The sequence below is a fragment of the Oncorhynchus tshawytscha genome, linkage group LG07, assembly GCF_018296145.1.
Source record: "Oncorhynchus tshawytscha isolate Ot180627B linkage group LG07, Otsh_v2.0, whole genome shotgun sequence".
Classification (NCBI taxonomy): domain Eukaryota; kingdom Metazoa; phylum Chordata; class Actinopteri; order Salmoniformes; family Salmonidae; genus Oncorhynchus; species Oncorhynchus tshawytscha.
The window spans coordinates 36,003,930-36,025,064 of record NC_056435.1 but is presented as its reverse complement, the minus strand read 5'-3'; the positions used below and the strand labels follow the sequence as shown (position 1 = coordinate 36,025,064).

Here is a 21,135-nt window from a genome sequence, read left to right as displayed (position 1 = left end):
TAAACTGTGCTATTTATGAGTATCATGGCAAATGTCAGTCAAATTAAATTCAGAAAGTGTGTGTGTGTGTGTGTGTGTGTGTGTGTGTGTGTGTCCCACATTTAGCATATAGCGGATGTGAGTTTGCATTTTGTTATTTCAGAGAAGGAGGGTTGAACATCACAGAGTGCTGTTGGTGAATCACAAACATTTCTATTGAACATATCTCCTCAACCAGCTGAAGTTGCACACTGTTGTCTTTTCATAGGCTATGAATCAACATGTACAGTTTGTACTACTCCACTGCTGAATTTTGTATTTTCAGGCAACACCAAGAAACAAAGGGAACATACTATATTGATGGTAAAGCGAACTAAACGTATTTGCCCTTCACTTTGAAAATATAATAATTTTGCCAATTCTGAAGAACAATACATTTGAGTCCATCATAACACCAATAGAGTATTGGATGTCTTGAATACTTACACGCGACTTAACATAACCAAAACAGAAGTGACAAGAAAAAGTAAAAGATTTACAAATGAAATTATACACAAACATAAAAGCTATTGGTCTCTCTAAGAAACAGACTTGCACATGACACACACACACACACACACACACACACACACACACACACACACACTGTATGTACAGCTGGGAGCGAGTGAGACGCACATTCCTTGGGCTCTTGTTGCTGCGAGTGCTAGCCCAGCCAGCGTATACTCTGGTTTGTCAATCGCCTGTCAACTCCTCGCTCTGAGACATATCCTCCCAAACCGAGAGGAGAAAGCGTGCTTCTCCAAATGAGGCCAGACAGAAAATGGCTGCTACAGCTACAAAAGCTCCTGACAAGAACTGGCTTAGACCTTCAGCACCCCAGTCAACTAGAGGAAGACACATACCAAAGCATGACAGATCAAAAACATAACATCTTACTTATTGGATTAGTGCTGACCATGGTTCTTTAGTGGTATTTTGTTCTTACCTGCACCAAGACAAAGAATCTCTTCTTCCATCTCTTCCACACATTTTTACCAATAGCCCATAGGTACCTAAGTAAACAAAGCAATGGTTTAGTAATAAGTTGTGTGGTCTATGGTGGGTGGCCTTTCTGCAGAGGCTGCTTTACAATATTAAACCTTGTGTTGCATCATTATTTCATAAAGAGGTGGCATGCTGAAAAACCATTACATTTTTCCTTTTACGTTATAATGAGCAATATATACAACACCTTGAATGAATGGCAATTGGCGAACAATAGCAGAGATGCATGTGTTACAGTACAAGGTCTCTGCTGACCTCTTATGGTAAAACGTTGTTACTGCTACCTTTTACTGTGAAAAGGGTTTAGAGCCAGAACGACCCATTTTCTGTTTGTGAAAGGTTAAACTGCTTTCTGATATGAACTTCATTCAGAGCAGAACATGGTTCGGGGATGGGAGTGACATCCAGAACTCCAGCTCCAGTATGAGCCAGTGGACATCCCTACATGTGGGTATGAAGACTGTACTCTGGTTTGTTGAGTGCTATCATTAGATTTACATTGCAGTCATTTAGCAGACATTCTTATCCAGAGTGACGTACAGTAAGTAGTGAGTGCATACATTTTTTTAATATATATTTTTTTTACTTCTATAAGTCTTGAGTCTGTGGAAGTGCAGCATGAGTGTTGTGTTGCTGTGTATCTTGTGTTGTGAAGAGATCAGAGCATGAAGAAGAAATGAACATCTGAGGGTGAGGACACCAGCTCTGACTGCCTCTGGCCGCTCCTCCCCCTGGCCGGGCTAGAGATACCCTGGCTTGTCTGCCTCTGCCTGTGTATCCCCCTGGTTAGTTTAGGGACATCAGGGCTTCTCTCTCTGAATAAACTAGTGCCAAAGGAGCAGCGGAAAAGGGGGCTGAGGCTGGTACAGGCAGACGCAGGTACAGGAATCATAAGACCCCAACACAGGCTACTGCAGAGCCACCCCAGCATCACATCAGGCCTCGCAGGCCCTGTACAGGAAGCATATGGAGGAGAGTGAACGAGAGGGACAGGCGGCGCTCCTTAAAGCCCAGACACTGGGCTTCCCCCATAGAGCAGGACAGACACACACAGTGGAGGAGACCGGAGGAGGGAAGAAGGAAGAAGTGTGACGTTAACGTTTCCTTATGTCTCTGAGTTGGTGCTGTCACATCACTTACATCAATAGCCATTATTTAAAAAAAATTTAAAAAAAAAAATTAAACTAGGCAAGTCAGTTAAGAAAAAATTCTTATTTTCAATGACGGCCTACTGGGGAACAATGGGTTAACAGCCTTGTTCAGGAGCAGAATGACAAATTTTTACCTTGTCAGCTCGGGGATTTGATCCAGCAACCTTTCAGTTACTGGCCCCACACTCTAACCACTAGGGTACCTATCACCCCACTGACTTAATCACAATCATTATCTGCTATTTGATCTGGGGAGAGGAGAATGTCAATCACTTTTACTTGATATCCATTCATGACAGTGAGAATTCTTACTCTTATTCAATGTGCTCTTTAACATGGTCATGTCTTACATATTAGTGTGAGGCTATGTGCACAATGGCACCAACAAAGCAGTGAAATACAGAAGGAGAAGACTTCCTTTTGTTCTTTAGCAAACATTATGGAAGCTTGATAAATGCAGTACAACAATATTTGAGGAAATTAAAAATGTCAGATGTCACATTACATAGTAATGTTCAATGTATGTTGAAGATAATAGATTTAATGTTTAAGGTTAAAGATAAAGGTTGCCTGCTTTGGTCACAGTCGATCGGCCGTCTGGAAGTGTGTGTTATGCACTAATGGTCGGCCCACTAGATGGCAGCATATCACTGCATCTGAGAAAGATATGATTTGATCTAGAGTTTCAGCGCAGCGTAGCTTACCCACAGTGCTTCATGTTTTGTGGCTTGTCCATGCGGATGGCCAGTTTGATCTTCAGGTCACTGTCAGGGCAGCCTTTGGACACGGACATCTTGTGTAGTTCGGACTGTTTGGGACTGTTAGGGGTCGGATGGAGTACCACCTGGAAGCACAAAGACACATATCTATTACAGTCAAGTCCTACATAAAACACACAGCCATGTAAGGTTGTATCAATGTATATGTATAATGTATGTAATAGATCGTAGCAATGTTTACCCCCTATTCACATCAATGACAACCATTTTAAAATCTGAAAAGCAAGTTCGTTGCTAACTGTGCCTATGTCTGGCTCCAGTTCTGTAGGCTCTTACCCTGCCAAGCTCTTTGTCCTCCAGGGCCAGGACTCCTGTGCTCTCAGTGAACAACTTCACCTTGACAGCAGGCAGGGGGTGTGTGGTGGTGAAGTCCCCCTGGGTCCCCCAGCTGAAACACACAGAAGACCATAGGGTGAGACGGGTTAAAGAGTGACAAGACATTGTTTCACATCAAATGTGAACCATTTCAGGAAACTAGGCGCATGTCGAAGGTCACTACTTCACAGGAGAGCCATTTGAACGTAAACTTTAAATCAAAATTAAATCTAAATGTGTTTTTTGGCATGAAATGCCTTCTTGAACATGTGAACTTTCATGTGCCTTAATAACACACTTGTATGCCATCTGTAAATACTAATACAATTGCTAAATTACGAACCTAGTTGGTTTAGCCACAGAAAAAGTGAGCAACCTTCCTGTTAGCCATGATTGGCTGATATAATGAGTGGGCTGGACATGTCGAAAGATGAGTTTGGATTGGTCTGCCATATAGTACGCTTCTGTCTATTTGAGCTGGTCAGTATGTGTAGGTAATCCTGTTTTATCCTGTCTTTAAAAAAATAATGTATTGCGTAGTAAAACTACAGGTGTTGCTCTCCACTTTCTGGAGGACCGAGTTTTGAAATCAGTGGAATTCATGTGTGATAGCTAAGGACATGGAGAAAACACCATGGCATCCATGACAGGAGAAGCGCCCATCCCTGATGATGACAAATGATCTTATTATTCGTATCTCAGAGCCATTTGCATTGCTAGTTATAGTCTAATGTTAGCTAGCTAACATTAAACCTGGTTGGTTAGCTACCTGCAGATTCATGCAGGGTAGTAACGTCATAAATTGGGATTATGATTCATTGTTTAGCTAGCTAGCTACATGTCTTAACAATAGACTCCACTATGCAAGTATCAATTTCAATAGAATGTCTGTTGATAGACAACTGTTGATAGACATAATTGGTAATTCACTCTGGCTATCTACACTGATTCCAGACCACAGGTAAGATAGTCTAGCTAGCTACATTTTCAGATATTACATGTTTCTAATTTTGACTTCAAGTTAAAGTGTACTGTTAGCTGGCTAGCTAACGTTAGCTGGCTGGCTCACTAGCTAACGTTACGTGTATGATCTTATTATTCGTATCTCAGAGCCATTTGCTTGGCTAGTTATAGCTTAATGTTAGCTAGCTAACATTGGACTTGATTGGTTAGCTACCTGCAGATTCATGCAGGGTTGTAACATCATGAGTTGGGATTATGGTCCATTGTTTAGCTAGCTAGCTAGCGTACATTCAGAGGCCATTTTCTCAAAAGTGAGGTAACAAGATTATCAACTTTCAAAGCAGAATTACTTTCCCATTGTTCCTCAAATGCAGTGTATGATATGGCATTTTGTAGCTCTGTTTCTCTGCTTTTATCCAATGTAAAAAACACTATGTCAAATTTTGCTAAATAAGACCGAATCAAGGCGGTCTGTCACAAATATTATTGGTTGCGTACACATATTTTGCATTTGTTATTGTGGGTGTAGCAAAATGCTTATGATGGTGTGTATAGACTAAATATGAATAGAAAAGGTGTACAGCAGTAGTTATATAGGATGAGCCTAGACTAGAATACAGTATATACATATAAAGTAGGTAAAACAGTACGTAAACATTATTAAAGTGACCAGTGTTCAATTACTATCTACAGTACATCTCTAAGGTGCAGGGTCGAGTATCCAGGTGGTAGTCTCCAGGTGGTAGTCGGCTAGAAACAGTGACTAAAGTTCAGGGCAGGGTACTGGGCGGAGGCCAGCTGTAGGTGATTATTTAACAGTCTGATGGCCTGGAGATGAACTGTTTTTCAGTCTCTCGGTCCCAGCTTTGATGCACCTATACTGGCTCTGCCTTCTAGTGGGGTGAACAGGTCGTGGCTTGGGTGGGGGAGGTCCTTGCTGATCTTCTTGGCTGTCTTGTGACACTGGGTGCTGTAGATATCCTGGACGGCAGGCAGTATGTCCCCGTTGATGCGCTAGGCTGACTGCACCACCCTCTGGAGATTCCTGTTTTTGCGGGCGGTGCAGTTGCTGTACCAGGCCCGTCAGGATCCTCTCAATTGTGCATCTGTAGAAGTTTGTGAGGGTCTTATGTGCACACTGCCCCCAGAATGAGGTGGAAACTGAGCTGCACTTCTTAACCTCCTGCCAAATGTATGACCATTTAGAGACACATATTTCCCTTAGATTACACAGACCCCAAAATAATTTGAAAACAAATTCAATTTTGATAAACTTCCATATCTATTGGGTGAAATACCACAGTGTGCAATCACAGCAGCAAGATGTGTGACCTGTTGCCACAAGAAAATAGCAACCAATTAAGAACAAACACCATTGTAAATACAACCTATATTTACAATGATTTATTTTCCCCTTTGTACTTTAACTATTTGCACATCATTACAACACTCTATATATACACAATATGACATTTGAAATGTCTTTATTATTTTGGAACTTCTGTGAGTGTAATATTGGTGCATGTGTGTGTGTGTGTGCATGTATGACAAACCCAGTGTATTCAGAACACTTGACACCACAACAGCAATTTCATCATTCCAATATCATTCAGCATGCTTTTGGGATGCACCACAACCTACTGTGGACTATCTCTGAGCTGTTAGGTGTTCCCCTGTGTGTCTCACGTCTCACTGATGTGCTGCATCACATTTCTATGTGGTCTCTTATCTGTGGAAAAAAAAAACGTTTTGCACTGAAGTATTGTACACTGCCCTGGAATTATTTCAATCAAAAGGAGAGACTTTTACATTTCTTCAAAACAATCAACCTTTATTATTTAATTACTGCAGTAATGGAGCTTGTCAACAACCCCCTAGTTGATTCGTTGAGAGCTCAACGACAAAATATACCATGGCCTTTTATAGCAAAGATTACACCCCCTTCAATCTTCATGACAAACAACAGATGTATGGAATAGTTAACTTCTCTAGGGTAGGGGACAGCATTTGGAATTTTGGATGAAAAGCATGCCCAAATTAAACTGCCTTCTACTCAGGCCGAGAAGATAGGATATGCATACAATTAGTAGATTTGGATAGAAAACACTCTAAAGTTTCCAAAACTGTTAAAATAATGTCTGTCAGTATAACAGAACTGATTTGGCAGGCGAAAACCTGAGAAAAATCCATTCAGGAAGTAGGATTTTTTGTTGTTGTAGTTTTCTATTCAATGCCATTACAGTATCCATTGACTTAGGACTCAAATGGCAATTCCTATGCCTTCCACTAGATGTCAACAGTCTTTAGTACTTGTTTCAGGCTTGTATTCTGAAAAAAGAGGGAGTAAGAGCAGTCTGAATGAGTGGACCCTGCCGTGTCACAGAGCTTTTTCCTGCGCGCGACCGAGAGAGTGCCTTTCTTGTTTACCTTTTATATTGACAACATTATTGTCCGGTTGAAATATTATTGATTATTTAGGCTAAAAACAACCTGAGGATTGAATATAAACATCGTCTGACATGTTTCCATGAACTTTACGGATACATTTTGGATTTTTTTGTCTGACTGTTGTGACTGCGTTTGAGCCTGTGGATTAATGATTCACAAGAAGTTAATCTTTAAACCTATGTAAAATAGTTGTATCTTTTCTGAATTTTTATAATGAGTATTTCTGTATTTGAATTTGGCGCTCTGCAATCTCACTGGATTGCACTAGAGAGGTTAAGATTTGTATGAAAGATCCTTATAATTCACAGCAAACAGTATCTGCTGTAAAAACTGTTCTCATTGTGTAGAGACCAGGGTCTGGTCCCGGAGTCATCTCTCCCTGGTACCTTATAGAACAGAAACATTAACTCATGCTATGGCATGCGGCAGGGTAGCCTAGTGGTTAGAGCGTTGGACTAGTAACCACAAGGTTGCAAGTTCAAACCCCTGAGCTGACAAGGTATAAATCTGTCGTTCTGCCCCTGAACAGGCAGTTAACTCACTGTTCCTAGGCCGTCATTGAAAATAAGAATTTGTTCTTAACTGATCTTGCATAGTTAAATAAAGGTAAAATAAAAAATGTGGTCTCTTTAGGTTTATCACCCAAAGACATTGTAAATCTTCTGTCAGTGTTAAATCTCCCAGAGGCCCATCCTCAGTAGAACACACACAGATGAGTGTTCTAACAACCCTTATTCTGTTGCATAAAACAACCATTTGATGCGATAACATAATCTTGCAATTTTGCTCTCACAACACACAGCGGCTACCATCCATGAAGCATTTCCCAGATGTGACAGTATTGAGTAAGGTTTGTACCATTTGTAAGGTTTAACTACTATACAATAATATAAGTGAGTAAGTGGTATACTGTGACAGTAAGTGACATCTCTGGCTCACCCAACTGAAGCAGGAGATTGAGGGTGTTTAAAAGGAGATGCTACTATAGAATGCCGTGAAAACAGTTGATAATAGGACTCAAATGCATTGTGCCACAGGGTTGTTGTTGGTAGAGAGCATATATGCTAGAAACGTGGAGCACAAAATTGGATCCCATATAGATACTGTATATACTTATATGACCAAGGATAGGCAGCCTAAGACTCTGGATGGTTCTCAAGCATTTAGAGTTAGTGTCCAGATAGTCATAATCCATTCCATCTTACCACACACACACACACACCTGTGGTAACAGACTTGACTATGGTTAGAAGATGGCTGTCTCCTGACAGGTTGTTAGAAGGTAATCTAGTTGGGATGTTCTCTGTAGCTCTGACAGCTCCATGCACACACTGTGAAATGCAGCTTATAAAGAATACCAAACACAGGCCTGCCAGAAACAGCCACAGAGGAGTACACAGACCAAGCCAAATCAGATCCAAGTTTCAAGCTTGTCCTATGGGAAGACTCACAATTCTCACTATTCTCACTATTCTCTTTGTTAAATTCTAGAAGCATGTGAGCCAGTGGGCAGTGCGACATAAGCATGAAATAGAGAGAGGTCTTGGCTACTTGTGGCCACTCACGAGTTAATATAGCCAGGACTGGCTTCACATTCAAAATACTAAGCATGCTCACTACAGTTCTCTCTGCCTGCGGTGGGGGAGCACTAATACGGCAGAATGAAGATTAGTCTGTCCATCTCACTCTTTCACCCCCTCCATCGCCCTCTCTCCGCACTTAAACTGTACGTATTTCAATCATTTTGCATGGTATAAAATTACCTGCTCTAAATGAAACACAGTTTCCATGACAGACCCCACCAACGACCTGAAAGCAGCTCCACATATGACCCATTAACAACAACCTATCAGGCTTGATGTCCAGCATCTGTTGAATTGCTGCTTTCCATCAACATGACACACATCCCTCCAGCCCAGTAGCCACTGTACTGGAGCCTTGGCAGGGAACACTTTGTGACACAGTGTTACAATGCCTCTGAATCATGAGCCCTGTGAGTCATGTGTAATACATTGGGCTCTCCCACTATTGAGTAGTGTGTAAGGGCTCACCAGTTGACTCACCACAGAACGGCCTGTCACACATGCACACGTTCCAAGTCAACAACACTCTGGTGGTACTAGCCTATGTATGAGTCATGGAGAAAAGACTGCAATCTATTTCCCTGGGGTTTTTCCTCTGTTTGTCTTGTCAGAGCAGATTGCACTGGCAGAGTGCCGACTGCAATATTGACACCAATTGAGAGGGAAAATATAATTTATTATAATGAATTACAGAGAAGCGTAATATTGCATGGATTTAAACAGAACAAATTGAATATTCTTCAGATGGTTTTAATTGTGTAGTATTTAACAGCATACATTTACAGACAATTAAATGTCTGTAAATATGTGTTTTAAGCAAAGTAGCTGTCCAAAGCCTGGTAATTCTGTTTTTACATACCACCTGTAGATGGCAGTCTAAGAGCTTGCAGAAATATGTAGGTACTTTCACTCAAACCATGAAAAGGAAAAACCAAGGAAGCCCACATAATTTCATCCATGTTCGAAAGAATAAGAAAAGATGTTAGTGCAAAGTGATAAACAAATGCCTTCATCAGTGCTGTACAAATTCATTAGGAGAAGACACATCTGTTGTTCGTAAGAGGCGCGACAAGTCAGGTGCAGCAACTGGTTAAATACATACCGGGGAAAAGGGAAACAAAGGTCTCTTCTCAATGATATCTGTCCATTTTTTAAAATTCTTCTACATATTTCCTGTATTAAAGTATATGCCCTGGGCCCAGTTTATTTCCTGTATAAAGTATATGCCTTAGGCCCCGTTTATTTCCTGTATAAAGTATATGCCCTAGGCCCCGTTTATTTCCTGTATAAAGTATATGCCCTAGGCCCAGTTTATTTCCTGTATAAAGTATATGCCCTAGGCCCAGTTTATTTCCTGTATTAAAGTATATGCCCTAGGCCCCGTTTATTTCCTGTATAAAGTATATGCCTTAGGCCCCGTTTATTTCCTGTATAAAGTATATGCCCTGGGCCCAGTTTATTTCCTGTATAAAGTATATGCCCTGGGCCCAGTTTATTTCCTGTATTAAAGTATATGCCCTAGGCCCCGTTTATTTCCTGTATAAAGTATATGCCTTAGGCCCCGTTTATTTCCTGTATAAAGTATATGCCCTGGGCCCAGTTTATTTCCTGTATAAAGTATATGCCCTAGGCCCAGTTTATTTCCTGTATAAAGTATATGCCCTAGGCCCCGTTTATTTCCTGTATAAAGTATATGCCCTGGGCCCAGTTTATTTCCTGTATAAAGTATATGCCCTAGGCCCAGTTTATTTCCTGTATAAAGTATATGCCCTAGGCCCAGTTTATTTCCTGTATAAAGTATATGCCCTGGGCCCAGTTTATTTCCTGTATAAAGTATATGCCCTGGGCCCAGTTTATTTCCTGTATAAAGTATATGCCCTAGGCCCCGTTTATTTCCTGTATAAAGTATATGCCCTAGGCCCAGTTTATTTCCTGTATAAAGTATATGCCCTAGGCCCAGTTTATTTCCTGTATAAAGTATATGCCCTAGGCCCAGTTTATTTCCTGTATAAAGTATATGCCTTAGGCCCAGTTTATTTCCTGTATAAAGTATATGCCTTAGGCCCAGTTTATTTCCTGTATAAAGTATATGCCTTAGGCCCAGTTTATTTCCTGTATAAAGTATATGCCCTGGGCCCAGTTTATTTCCTGTATAAAGTATATGCCTTATAGGCCCAGTTTTTCAAAAGTTGTCTTATTGGATTTCGGCAATCGGATAGGATTAAATGATAGCACTGGGTTTTTCAAAACTGAAAACAGACTCTGATCCTCCGAATAGGGATAAGGATTTAGTAATCCAATCTGACCTTTAATCAGGATTGTATTGAGCTTTTTCTTGATCCCAGTGGAAGGGTAGATTTAGAAAGGCATTACAACCACAATATTTCAATGTAACTAAGGTGAAAAAGTAAAAAAAAAAACTTTGTTAGATCTGAAAATCAAAGGTTAAATGTGTTAAATTGACTGCAGTACGTATGTGGTAAGAAGTTATATTGAGAAGTGTCAAACAAATGTTTCTACTTATTTCTTGTAACGTCTGCTTTCAACTCACTCTCAAACACGTAGATCCCCTGAACGCAGCTCACTCTCCAGCTCACACTCTCAAACACATAGATCCCCTGAATGCAGCTCACTCTCCAGCTCACACTCTCAAACACATAGATCCCCTGAATGCAGCTCACTCTCCAGCTCACACTCTCAAACACATAGATCCCCTGAACGCAGCTCACTCTCCAGCTCACACTCTCAAACACGTAGATCCCCTGAATGCAGCTCACTCTCCAGCTCACACTCTCAAACACATAGATCCCCTGAACGCAGCTCACTCTCCAGCTCACACTCTCAAACACATAGATCCCCTGAACGCAGCTCACTCTCCAGCTCACACTCTCAAACACGTAGATCCCCTGAACGCAGCTCACTCTCCAGCTCACACTCTCAAACACATAGATCCCCTGAATGCAGCTCACTCTCCAGCTCACACTCTCAAACACATAGATCCCCTGAATGCAGCTCACTCTCCAGCTCACACTCTCAAACACGTAGATCCCCTGAACGCAGCTCACTCTCCAGCTCACACTCTCAAACACATAGATCCCCTGAACGCAGCTCACTCTCCAGCTCACACTCTCAAACACGTAGATCCCCTGAACGCAGCTCACTCTCCAGCTCACACTCTCAAACACATAGATCCCCTGAACACAACTCACTATCCAGATCCTAATCACCTGAATTCTGACCACCTGTTCAGACACCTGTATGTCATTATCACACACTATTTAGTTTAGTTCTTTGCACCCCATCATTGTGAGGTGTTGTTTGTGACGCACTTCTACTCGGAGCGCTGGTTTTCCGGTAATGTAATCCTCCTGTGATATGATAGTTTTTGCCTGCCTCACTAATGATGCCTTTTGCCTATTCCCTGCATGTACCTTAGCCTATCGGTTTTCCTGTTATCAGCCTGATCTCCCGAATGATGTTACTAGCCTCTTCCCTGCCTGTACTGTTGCCTTTTTGAACACCCTGTGTATGACCTTCTGCCTGCCCCTGGACCCAGCTACCTGCCTCCTCCTGTGGTCCTTTAATAATAAACACCTGCTGCGCCCTGCGCTTGAAACCAGCTCTCTGTCCCATCGTGTTCATTACAATTCTAACTGATATGCAAGCTATATATTTTTTTAAATAAAGTTACCTTTATTCAAGTAGTTTACTTTATTTGTTTGCTTATGAGCGTGTATAAGTAGTTCCACAATCTGTCTAGTAGATGGCAAGGTGTAGGCCTGTTCAAAGCAAAAAAAATATCCAGATTCTGTAATCTTGATATTGTGGTATCTGGATCAGAATGATCCTATCTGATTATTTTCTGAAAACCATCTCAAAAACAGCCAGATTGATATGATCCTGGTTAGCAACAAAGAGGATTACAGAATCCGGATCATTCTGATCCAGATACAAATGTGAATATTTTGGCTAAACAAAATGCGAACAACTCACCAAGTACAGTAGATGGCAATATAGATACTTATCCAAACCACTGAAAATCTGGATTCAGTGATGTTGTGGTATCTGGATCATCATCTATCTGATTATTTTTGGAAAAAACATCTAAAAAAACAGCCAGATTGATCTCATCCTTCAAAAACTGGGAGTGGTTTAGTTGTGGGTTGAGGAACGCTTCAGCGTAGCCTTTGACCTTTAAAGCGCAACTGAAGGCAAGAGTACCACAGTATGAGTCGTAATACCCAGAAAACCTAGAGGTCAAACAGGGAAAGGGTTCCAATAATTTTTCCCATAGGGGATTTTAGAAACACTTACGGTATGTGTTTCATGTAGGCTTACCCTGGCGTAACGTTCGATAACCATGTAAATCTCTCTGGTTATGCCTGGTTATTAAAAGTGCTTTCCTCACCAACTTAAATAAGCATGCCCCATTCCAAAAATGTTGAACCAGGAACAGATAAGCCCTTGGTTCACTCCAGACCTGACTGCCCTTGACCAGCACAAAAACATCCTGTGGCGTACTGCATTAGCATCGAATAGCCCCCGCAATATGCAACTTTTCAGGGAAGTTAGGAACCAATATACACAGGCAGTTAGGAAAGCAAAGGGTAGCTTTTTCAAACAGAAATTTGTATCCTGTCGCACAAACTCCAAAAAGTTCTGGGACCAAGTAAAGCCCATGGAGAATAAGACCACCTCCTCCTAGCTGCGCACTTCACTGAGGCTAGGAAACACTGTCACCACCGATAAATTCAAGATAATTGACCATTTAAATAAGCATTTCTCTACGGCTGGACATGCTTTCCACCTGACTACCCCTAATCCGGTCAACAGCCCTGCACCCCCCAAAGCAACTTGTCCAAGCCTCCCACATTTCTCCTTCACCCAAATCCAGATAGCTGATGTTCTGAAAGAGCTTCAAAGCCGGCCTAGAAAATCTGGACCCTCTCTTTCTAAAATTATCCGGCAAACTTTTTGTAACCCCTATCACTAGCCTCTTCACTTTCATATCGTCTGAGGTCCCCAAAGATTGGAAAGCTGCCGCGGTCATCCCCCTCTTCAAAGGGGGAGACACTCTAGACCCAAACTGCTACAGACCTATATCTATCCTACCCTGCCTTTCTAAGGTCTTCGAAAGCCAAGTCAACAAATAGATCACCAACCATTTCGAATCTCACCGTACCTTCTCCGCTATGCAATCTGGTTTCAGAGCTGGTCATGGGTGCACTTCAGGCACGCTCAAGGTCCTAAATGATATCATAACCGCCATTGATAAGAGACAATACTGTGCAGCTGTATTCATCGACCTGGCCAAGACTCTGTCAATCAACACATTTTTATCGGCAGACTCAACAGCCTTGGTTTCTCAAATGACTGCCTCGCGTGGTTCAACAATTACTTCTCAGACAGAGTTCAGTGTGTCAAATCGGAGGTGCCACAGGGTTCAATTCTCGGGCGGACTTTCTTCTCTGTATATATCAATGATGTCGCTCTTGCTGCTGGTGATTCTCTGATCCACTTCTACGCAGAGGACAGCATTCTGTATACTTCTGGCCCCTCTTTGTCACCAAAGCCCCATACACTACCCACCACTGTGACCTGTATGCTCTCGTTGGCTGGCCATCGCTTCAAATTCGTCGCCAAACCCACTGGCTCCAGGTAATCTATAAGTCTTTGCTAGGTAAAGCCCCGCTTTATCTCAGCTCACTGGTCACCATAGCAGCACTCACCCGTATCACACGCTCCAGCAGGTATATTTCACTGGTCACCCCCAAAGCCAATTCCTCCTTTGGCCACCTTTCTTTACAGTTCTGTGTTGCCAATGACTGGAATGAATTGCAAAAATGACTGAAGCCAGAGACTCTTATCTCCCTCACTAACTTTAAGCATCAGCTGTCAGAGCAGCTCACAGATCACTGCACCTGTACATAGCCCATCTGTTAATAGCCCATTCAACTACTTCATTCCCATACTGTTATTTATTTATTTTGCTCCTTTGTATCACTCCAGTTTTTAATTGCAATATTGTAATTATTTTGCCACTATGGACTATTTATTGCCTTACCTCCCTTATCATACCTCATTTGCACACACTTTATATAGACTTTCTATTGTATTATTGACTGTATGTTTGTTTATTCACTTGTGTAACTCTGTGTTGTTGTTTGTGTCGCACTGCTTTGCTTTATCTTGGCCAGGACACAGTTGTAAATGAGAACTTGTTCCCAACTATCCCACCTGGTTAAATAAAGGTGAAATTAAATAAAAATTAAATAAAATTACGGTCACTGTGGGGACGTCGTTGTCGATGCACTTATTGATGAAGCCGGTGATTGAGGTGCTATTCTCCTCAATGCCAATTGCATGAATAAAACTGTTGAGTTATCTTAGATTATTGTCGATTCATTATGACTATTTTGAAGAAGTGATTACTGGCTTTGTTCCTATGGTGTCTCATGGGCGACAAACATCTAACTGCCACATTGAACCACACCAGTGGAGGCTCCTCAGAAGCGGAAGACCATCCTCCTCAGTGAATTTCATAAAAATAAAATTTGTGAAAAACATTTTAAAAAGTGATCCTTTTTAGATATATTTAGTATAGTTTTATTGACGTCACCAAATAATTAATTAAAACACACTGTTTTGCAATGAAGATCTACAGTAGCCTCAACAGCACTCTGTAGGGTAGCAACATGGTGTAGCCAGAGGACAGCTAGCTTCCATCCTCCTCTTGATACATTGACTTCAATACAAAACCTAGGAGGCTCATGGTTCTCACCCCCTTCCATAGATTTACACAGTAATTATGACAACGTCCGGAGGACGTCCTCCAACCTATCAGAGCTCTTGCAGCATGAACTGACATGTTGTCCACCCAATCAAAGGATCAGAGAATTAATTTAGTACTGAACACATAAGCTACAGCTAGCTTGCACTGCTGATCATAAAATGTGGTGAGTAGTTGACTCAAAGAGAAAGACAACAGTTGAACAGTTTTCAACAAATTCATTTATTCAAAAATAAAGAAGTGTCACGTTCTGACCTTAGTTCTTTTGTTATGTCTTTGTTTTAGTAGGGTCAGGGCGTGAGTTGGGTGGGTTGTCTATGTTCCTTTTTCTATGTTGTGTTTTACGTTTGGCCGGGTATGGTTCTCAATCAGAGGCAGCTGTCGTTAGTTGTCTCTGATTGAGAATCATACTTAGGTAGCCTTTTCCCACTTGTTTTCGTGGGTGATTATTTTCTGTTATGTGTATGTCACCTTTCAGAACTGTTTCGTTTTGTTTCTCCTTTGTTATTTTGTTTAGTGTTCTCGGTTTAATAAATATATGATGAACACTCACCACGCTGTGCTTTGGTCCTCACCTCATTCCAACGACGAGCGTGTCAAGAAGAAGCAAGAGACAGAGTTTTTATTTTTTCAATTTCAGTTTCACTTACTTAGCTAGAAAATGCAGCTGTCTAGTTTAGGCTACTAAAACACCCAGCTCAAACAGGGGGATGCTATGTTAGCTAGTTGGCAATGACTATCCAATACAACACTGGAACTCATCCATGTCAAGACTAAACTGTGTAACGGCAGATTTCCTCCTCTTCGTCTGAAGAAGAGTAAGGATCGAACCAAGATGCGGCGTGGTAGTGTCCATGTTTTTAATATGAAAAAACTCAACATGAACACTAATACAAAAACAATAAACGTGAACAAAACCGAAACAGTACCGTGTGGCGAACAAACAGACACGGAAACAATCACCCACAAAACAACAGTGAAACCCAGGCTACCTAAGTATGATTCTCAATCAGAGACAACTAACGACACCTGCCTCTGATTGAGAACCATACTAGGCCGAACACAGAAAAACAACCTAGAAACACAAAACATAGAATGCCCACCCAACTCACGTCCTGACCAACTAAAACAAACAAATAACACAAGAGGGTCAGAACGTGGCAAACTGCTTACTGAATATTCACTAACTTTACTGCATGATTGTAGCGGGTTTCTAATGTATTAGTTCTATTAGCTATTTTGACTAGGACGTTACTTTAGCTAATATGGGGACAATGGTGTAGGCTGTGTGTAGCGGTTATGACATGGTTTAGCTTGTGCATTGAAGCCCACAAACGAAGGGAAAAGGTGAGAGGAGGAGACTGCATAGAGGCGAGAAGGAATACAACGTGGTTGCTATGAAAGTGAACCATGTTTATGCGTGATCAGTGGTATATTCATTCCACCAATTCTGTTGAAAAGCGTTTAAACGGAAGCAAATGAAACAAGGATGAATTTGTCCAACAGAAACTCTCGTTTGCAACTGTTGAACTAATGATTACTCCGTAGATAAGCTAGATGCAGGCAAGATTGTGCAAGGAGGTATTTAATGTGTCACTGTCTGTCACCTCATATTTTTCTCTCGACCTGTGTGCATCTACATTGTAAACTTTCATTCATAGGCTAGGTTGTAGCAACCTATTGATGAGTATAAGGAAAATTCAAGTATCAAGACTGAAATCACATTTATTAATAAGCAGAGAAACACATGTGGAATCTATGCATTCAGTCACTCACTTCACTTCATGCCAGACCCCGCCACACCCACCAAACGGAGCAAACTTTCAAGAACGGTTTGGGGAAACGTGTCATTCAATACAACCGCCACACAACATAGCAAACGTTTAATCAAACTGAACACATCCCAGGTGTGTCGCATCCTAGCAGGCGGCGTAGTGGTGTCGATGTACCCTTGAGCAAGGCACTTAACCCTAATTTGCTCCAGGGGTACTGTATTACCATGGCTAACCCTGTAAAACAACACATTTCACTGCACCTAGGGAAAGGGTATACCTAGTCAGTTGCACAACTAAATGCGTTCAACCGAAACGTGTCTTCTACCCCAACCCCTCTGAATCAAGAGGTGCGGGTGGCTGCCTTAATTGACGTCATTGGCCCCCAGGGAGCAGTTGTTGTTGAGGGTTAACTGCCTTGCTCTATGCCGCCCCCTATCCCGTGTATGTGACAATAAAACATCTTAAGTATGTGTCTCTGAATTAATTTGTACAGCACAGATGAAGGCATATAATGTGGTAATTGCTGTTTCATTGTAGCCTGAGAGTGGACCAATTATTTATTTATACACTAGATGACTGACGAGGTGCTGTTTTGAAGCCACCGCGCCTCCATCTTGGCACTTCCCCACCATAGTAAAAAATATTTTGGAAGCTATGGAAATGCATTTATTATTGTGTACATTTGTTTTTGCACGATTATTCTATTACAGACACCTTAAAGGGATAGCTCGGGATTTTGGCCATGAGGCCCTTTATCTACTTCCCCAGAGTCAGATGAACTTGTGGATTCCATTTGCATGTCTCTGTGTCCAGTATGAAGGAAGTTAGAGGTAGTTTCATGCGCCAATGCTAACTAGCATTAGCACAATGCCTGGAAGTCTACAGATGTCCAGTCATTGCGCTAACTCTAGTTAGCAATTGCTCTAGTGTTAGTTTGGTACCGCTTGCCATGCTTACTTACAAGCCCTTAAACAACAATGCAGTTAAGAAAAAAAAGTGTTAAGAAAGTATTTACTAAAATAAACTAAAGAAATAAGTAAATAAAAACTATTTTAAAAAATATAGAAAAATAACAAATAATTAAGGAGCAAAAATAAAATAACAGTAGCGAGGCTATATACTGTCCTCACGTCAACAATAAAAAAAATACTTAAATACAGGTAATTTTGTCCTTGAAACATTTAATTGAAATACTGTAGAATTCCATTTATTCCTATGAAGTGCCAAAATGGTTGGCTTCAAAGCTTTTCATTAGTCATTACATAGCATCAGCAATACAGGGTTTATATACATCATTGGCACAGACCCTCACACTGGCTTTCTAGCTCGCATCACTAAAGTCTGGATTACATTCAAGATATCATAAAATGACATTACATAATGTATGTTGCTTTCAGAAAATGACAGATATAAATTGATGTCAGGATCACAGTATGCATTCCTCATTAAAATGTGCCTGAGATGAGCACACTAACAGCAGCGTTTGTGACGAGTCAAAAAAAGTTAGTGCAAAAAGGATGCAGATACCACTGAACAAACACTGAACAAACAAAAAACATATCAACACAACATGTAATGAGCTGAAAAAGATCCCAGAAATGTCCCATTGGTACAAAAATATTACTTCTCTAAAATGTTGTGCACACATTTGTTTACATCCCTGATAGTGAGCATTTCTCCTTTGCCAAGATAATCCATCCAACCGACAGGTGTGGCTGATTTAACATCATGATAATTACACAAATGCACCTTGTGCTGGGGACGATAACAAACTGTGCCATTTTGTCACACAACACAATGCCACAGATGTCTCAAGTTTTGAAGGAGCGTGCAGTTGGCATGCTGACTGCAGGAATATCCACCAGAGCTGTTGCCAGAGAAATGGATGTTAAGTTCTCTACCATAAGCCACCTCAAACATAATTTTAGAGAATTTGGCAGTACATCCAACCGGCCTCACAACCCCAGACCACGTTTTTGGTGTTTTGTGGGTGAGCAGTTTGCTGATGTCAACGTTGTTAACCGAGTGCCCCATGGTGGTGTTGGTGTTACGATATGGGCAGGCATAAGCTACAGACAATGAACACCATTGCATTTTTATCAATGGCAATTTTAATGCACAGAGATACCGTGACAAGATCCTGAGGCCCGTTGTCGTGCCATTTATCCACCGCCATCACCTCATGTTTCAACATGATAATGCACGGCCCCATGTCGCAAGGATCTGTTCCCAATTCCTGGAAGCTGAAAATGTCCCAGTTCTTCCATGGCCTGCATACTCACAAGACATGTCACCCATTGAGCATGTTTGGGATGCTCTGAATCGACATGTACGACAGCGTGTTCCAGTTCCCGCCAACATTCCACAGGCCACAATCAACCGCCTGAGCAACTCTATGCGAAGGAGATGTGTCGTACTGCATGAGGCAAATGGTGGTCACACCAGATACTGACTGGTTTTCTGTTTTCTGATGATATTAATTTCCTTACATGAACTGTAACTCAGTAAAATCTTTGACTTTGTTACATGTTGCGTTTTATATTTTTGTTCAGTATAGTTAAATAGTTAACCAAAAAGCTACCTGGACTTCTTATTTAGCAGGCTTATGGCTTGGGGGTACAGTAGGAGCTCTTCAGGGTCCTGTTGCTTCCAGACTTGGTGCATTGGTACTGCTTGCCATGTGGTAGCAGAGAGAAAAGTCTATGACTTGGGTGGCTGGAGTCATTGAAAATGTTTAGGGCTTTCCTCTGACACCGCCTGGTATATCTAGGGATGAGTGTATGTCTAAGCCTGGCTCGTAGCTCAGATGTGAGGCCTGGTGTTGGTTTGAGCCTCAGTAGCCATGAGCACAGGCCTGGGGCATTCCTATGGGACTTAGTATTGATGTAAATCTAAGCTCAGCGGAGCAGGACAACATAGTAGAGCACAGAGCTGGATCCACAAACATACACACATACTAATGATGTGCGCGTTGACTCATAACCCAACGATTTTTCTTTCATTATTTTAGGCTATCTGGTATTAGTGCATAAGCCTAAGCTTTGGGGCTTAACTGTACATGCACCAAATAGACTACACAGCCAATTGACAAACAATGCTTTTGGGAATGGGCAGAAAAAGTTAACGTCAATCGACAGAGGAAAAAAGGCCATTGTCAAAGTTCAATTCAGTAAGACAAAGGCTGCGATATGAGAGTTGAAAATAAAGAGAAGGGAGAAAGAAAAGTAATGTTTGGAAAATATGCTATAAGAGGATGATAGCAGTGCCGGCTATGTTATGTGTGATGATTGTGAGGCGCTATACAAATTCGACAGTCACAAGACGGGACTTCAAATAGGCCGATGGCATGTCAAGGGAACTGTAGTTGAGATGGGTTAAAGAGAAACTCAAATCTGGAAACTGACTCTAGGTCTATAACTCACATTGCCTAAATAAAAACTCCTGCAGAATGAACATTTCTTCCAGATATCTCATCAGAAACACGTTGGGTCACTTTCACAGCTTTCTTTTTCCTTACAACTGGTCAAACTCATGTAATTTGGACATTTTGCACAGAAAATCTTTCCTGTTTTTTTTGTTGTTGCTTTATAGTATTTTTCCCCAGTCCCAAAACATCTTTGCTCAGCTAATGTTGACAATGAAAACTTTACCAATGCCAACTAGATTGATGCATTCACTCTATCAATCTATTGCATTATTCTGTTGAGAAAGGGTTTATTTAGTCTTCTAGGGCCGACTCTTTTCTCTGTATATATCAATGATGTTGCTCTTGCTGCTGGGGATTCTCTGATCCCTCTCTACGCAGACGACACCCTTCTGTATACATCTGGCATTTCTTTGGACACTGTGTTAACTAACCTCCAGACGAGCTTCAATGCCATACAACTCTCCTTCCGTGGCCTCCAACTGCTCTTAAATGCAAGTCAAACTAAATGCATGATCTTCAAGCGATTGTTGCCCGCACCTGCCCGCCTGACTAGCAACACTACTTTGGACGGTTCTGACTTAGAATATGTGGACAACTATAAATACCTAGGTGTCTGGTTAGACTGTAAACTCTCCTTCCAGACTCACATTAAGCATCTCCAATCCAAAATTAAACCTAGAATCGGCTCCCTATCTCGCAACAAAGCATCCTTCACTCATGCTGCCAAACATACCCTCGTAAAACTGACTATCCTACCGATCCTTGACTTCGGCGATGTCATTTACAAAATAGCCTCCAATACTCTACTCAGCAAACTGGATGTAGTCTATCACAGTGCCATCCGTTTTGTCACCAAAACCCTATATACCCTACCCACC

At 41.4% G+C, this 21,135-nt stretch overlaps 1 protein-coding gene across 12 annotated transcripts in view; it reads right to left on the bottom strand.

The window, feature by feature from the left end:
- LOC112255258 (calcium-dependent secretion activator 1) overlaps positions 1 to 21,135 on the bottom strand; it is a 180,363-nt gene that overhangs the window by 77,392 nt on the left and 81,836 nt on the right. For all 12 annotated transcript variants that reach the window (XM_042324355.1, XM_042324357.1, XM_042324354.1 and 9 more), the window contains exons 7-9: positions 3,233 to 3,344; positions 2,882 to 3,021; positions 968 to 1,034 (exon numbers count right to left, since the gene is read on the bottom strand). In XM_042324355.1, the coding sequence (XP_042180289.1) occupies positions 968 to 1,034; positions 2,882 to 3,021; positions 3,233 to 3,344 (319 nt within the window). The remainder of the gene's footprint in view (positions 1 to 967; positions 1,035 to 2,881; positions 3,022 to 3,232; positions 3,345 to 21,135) is intronic.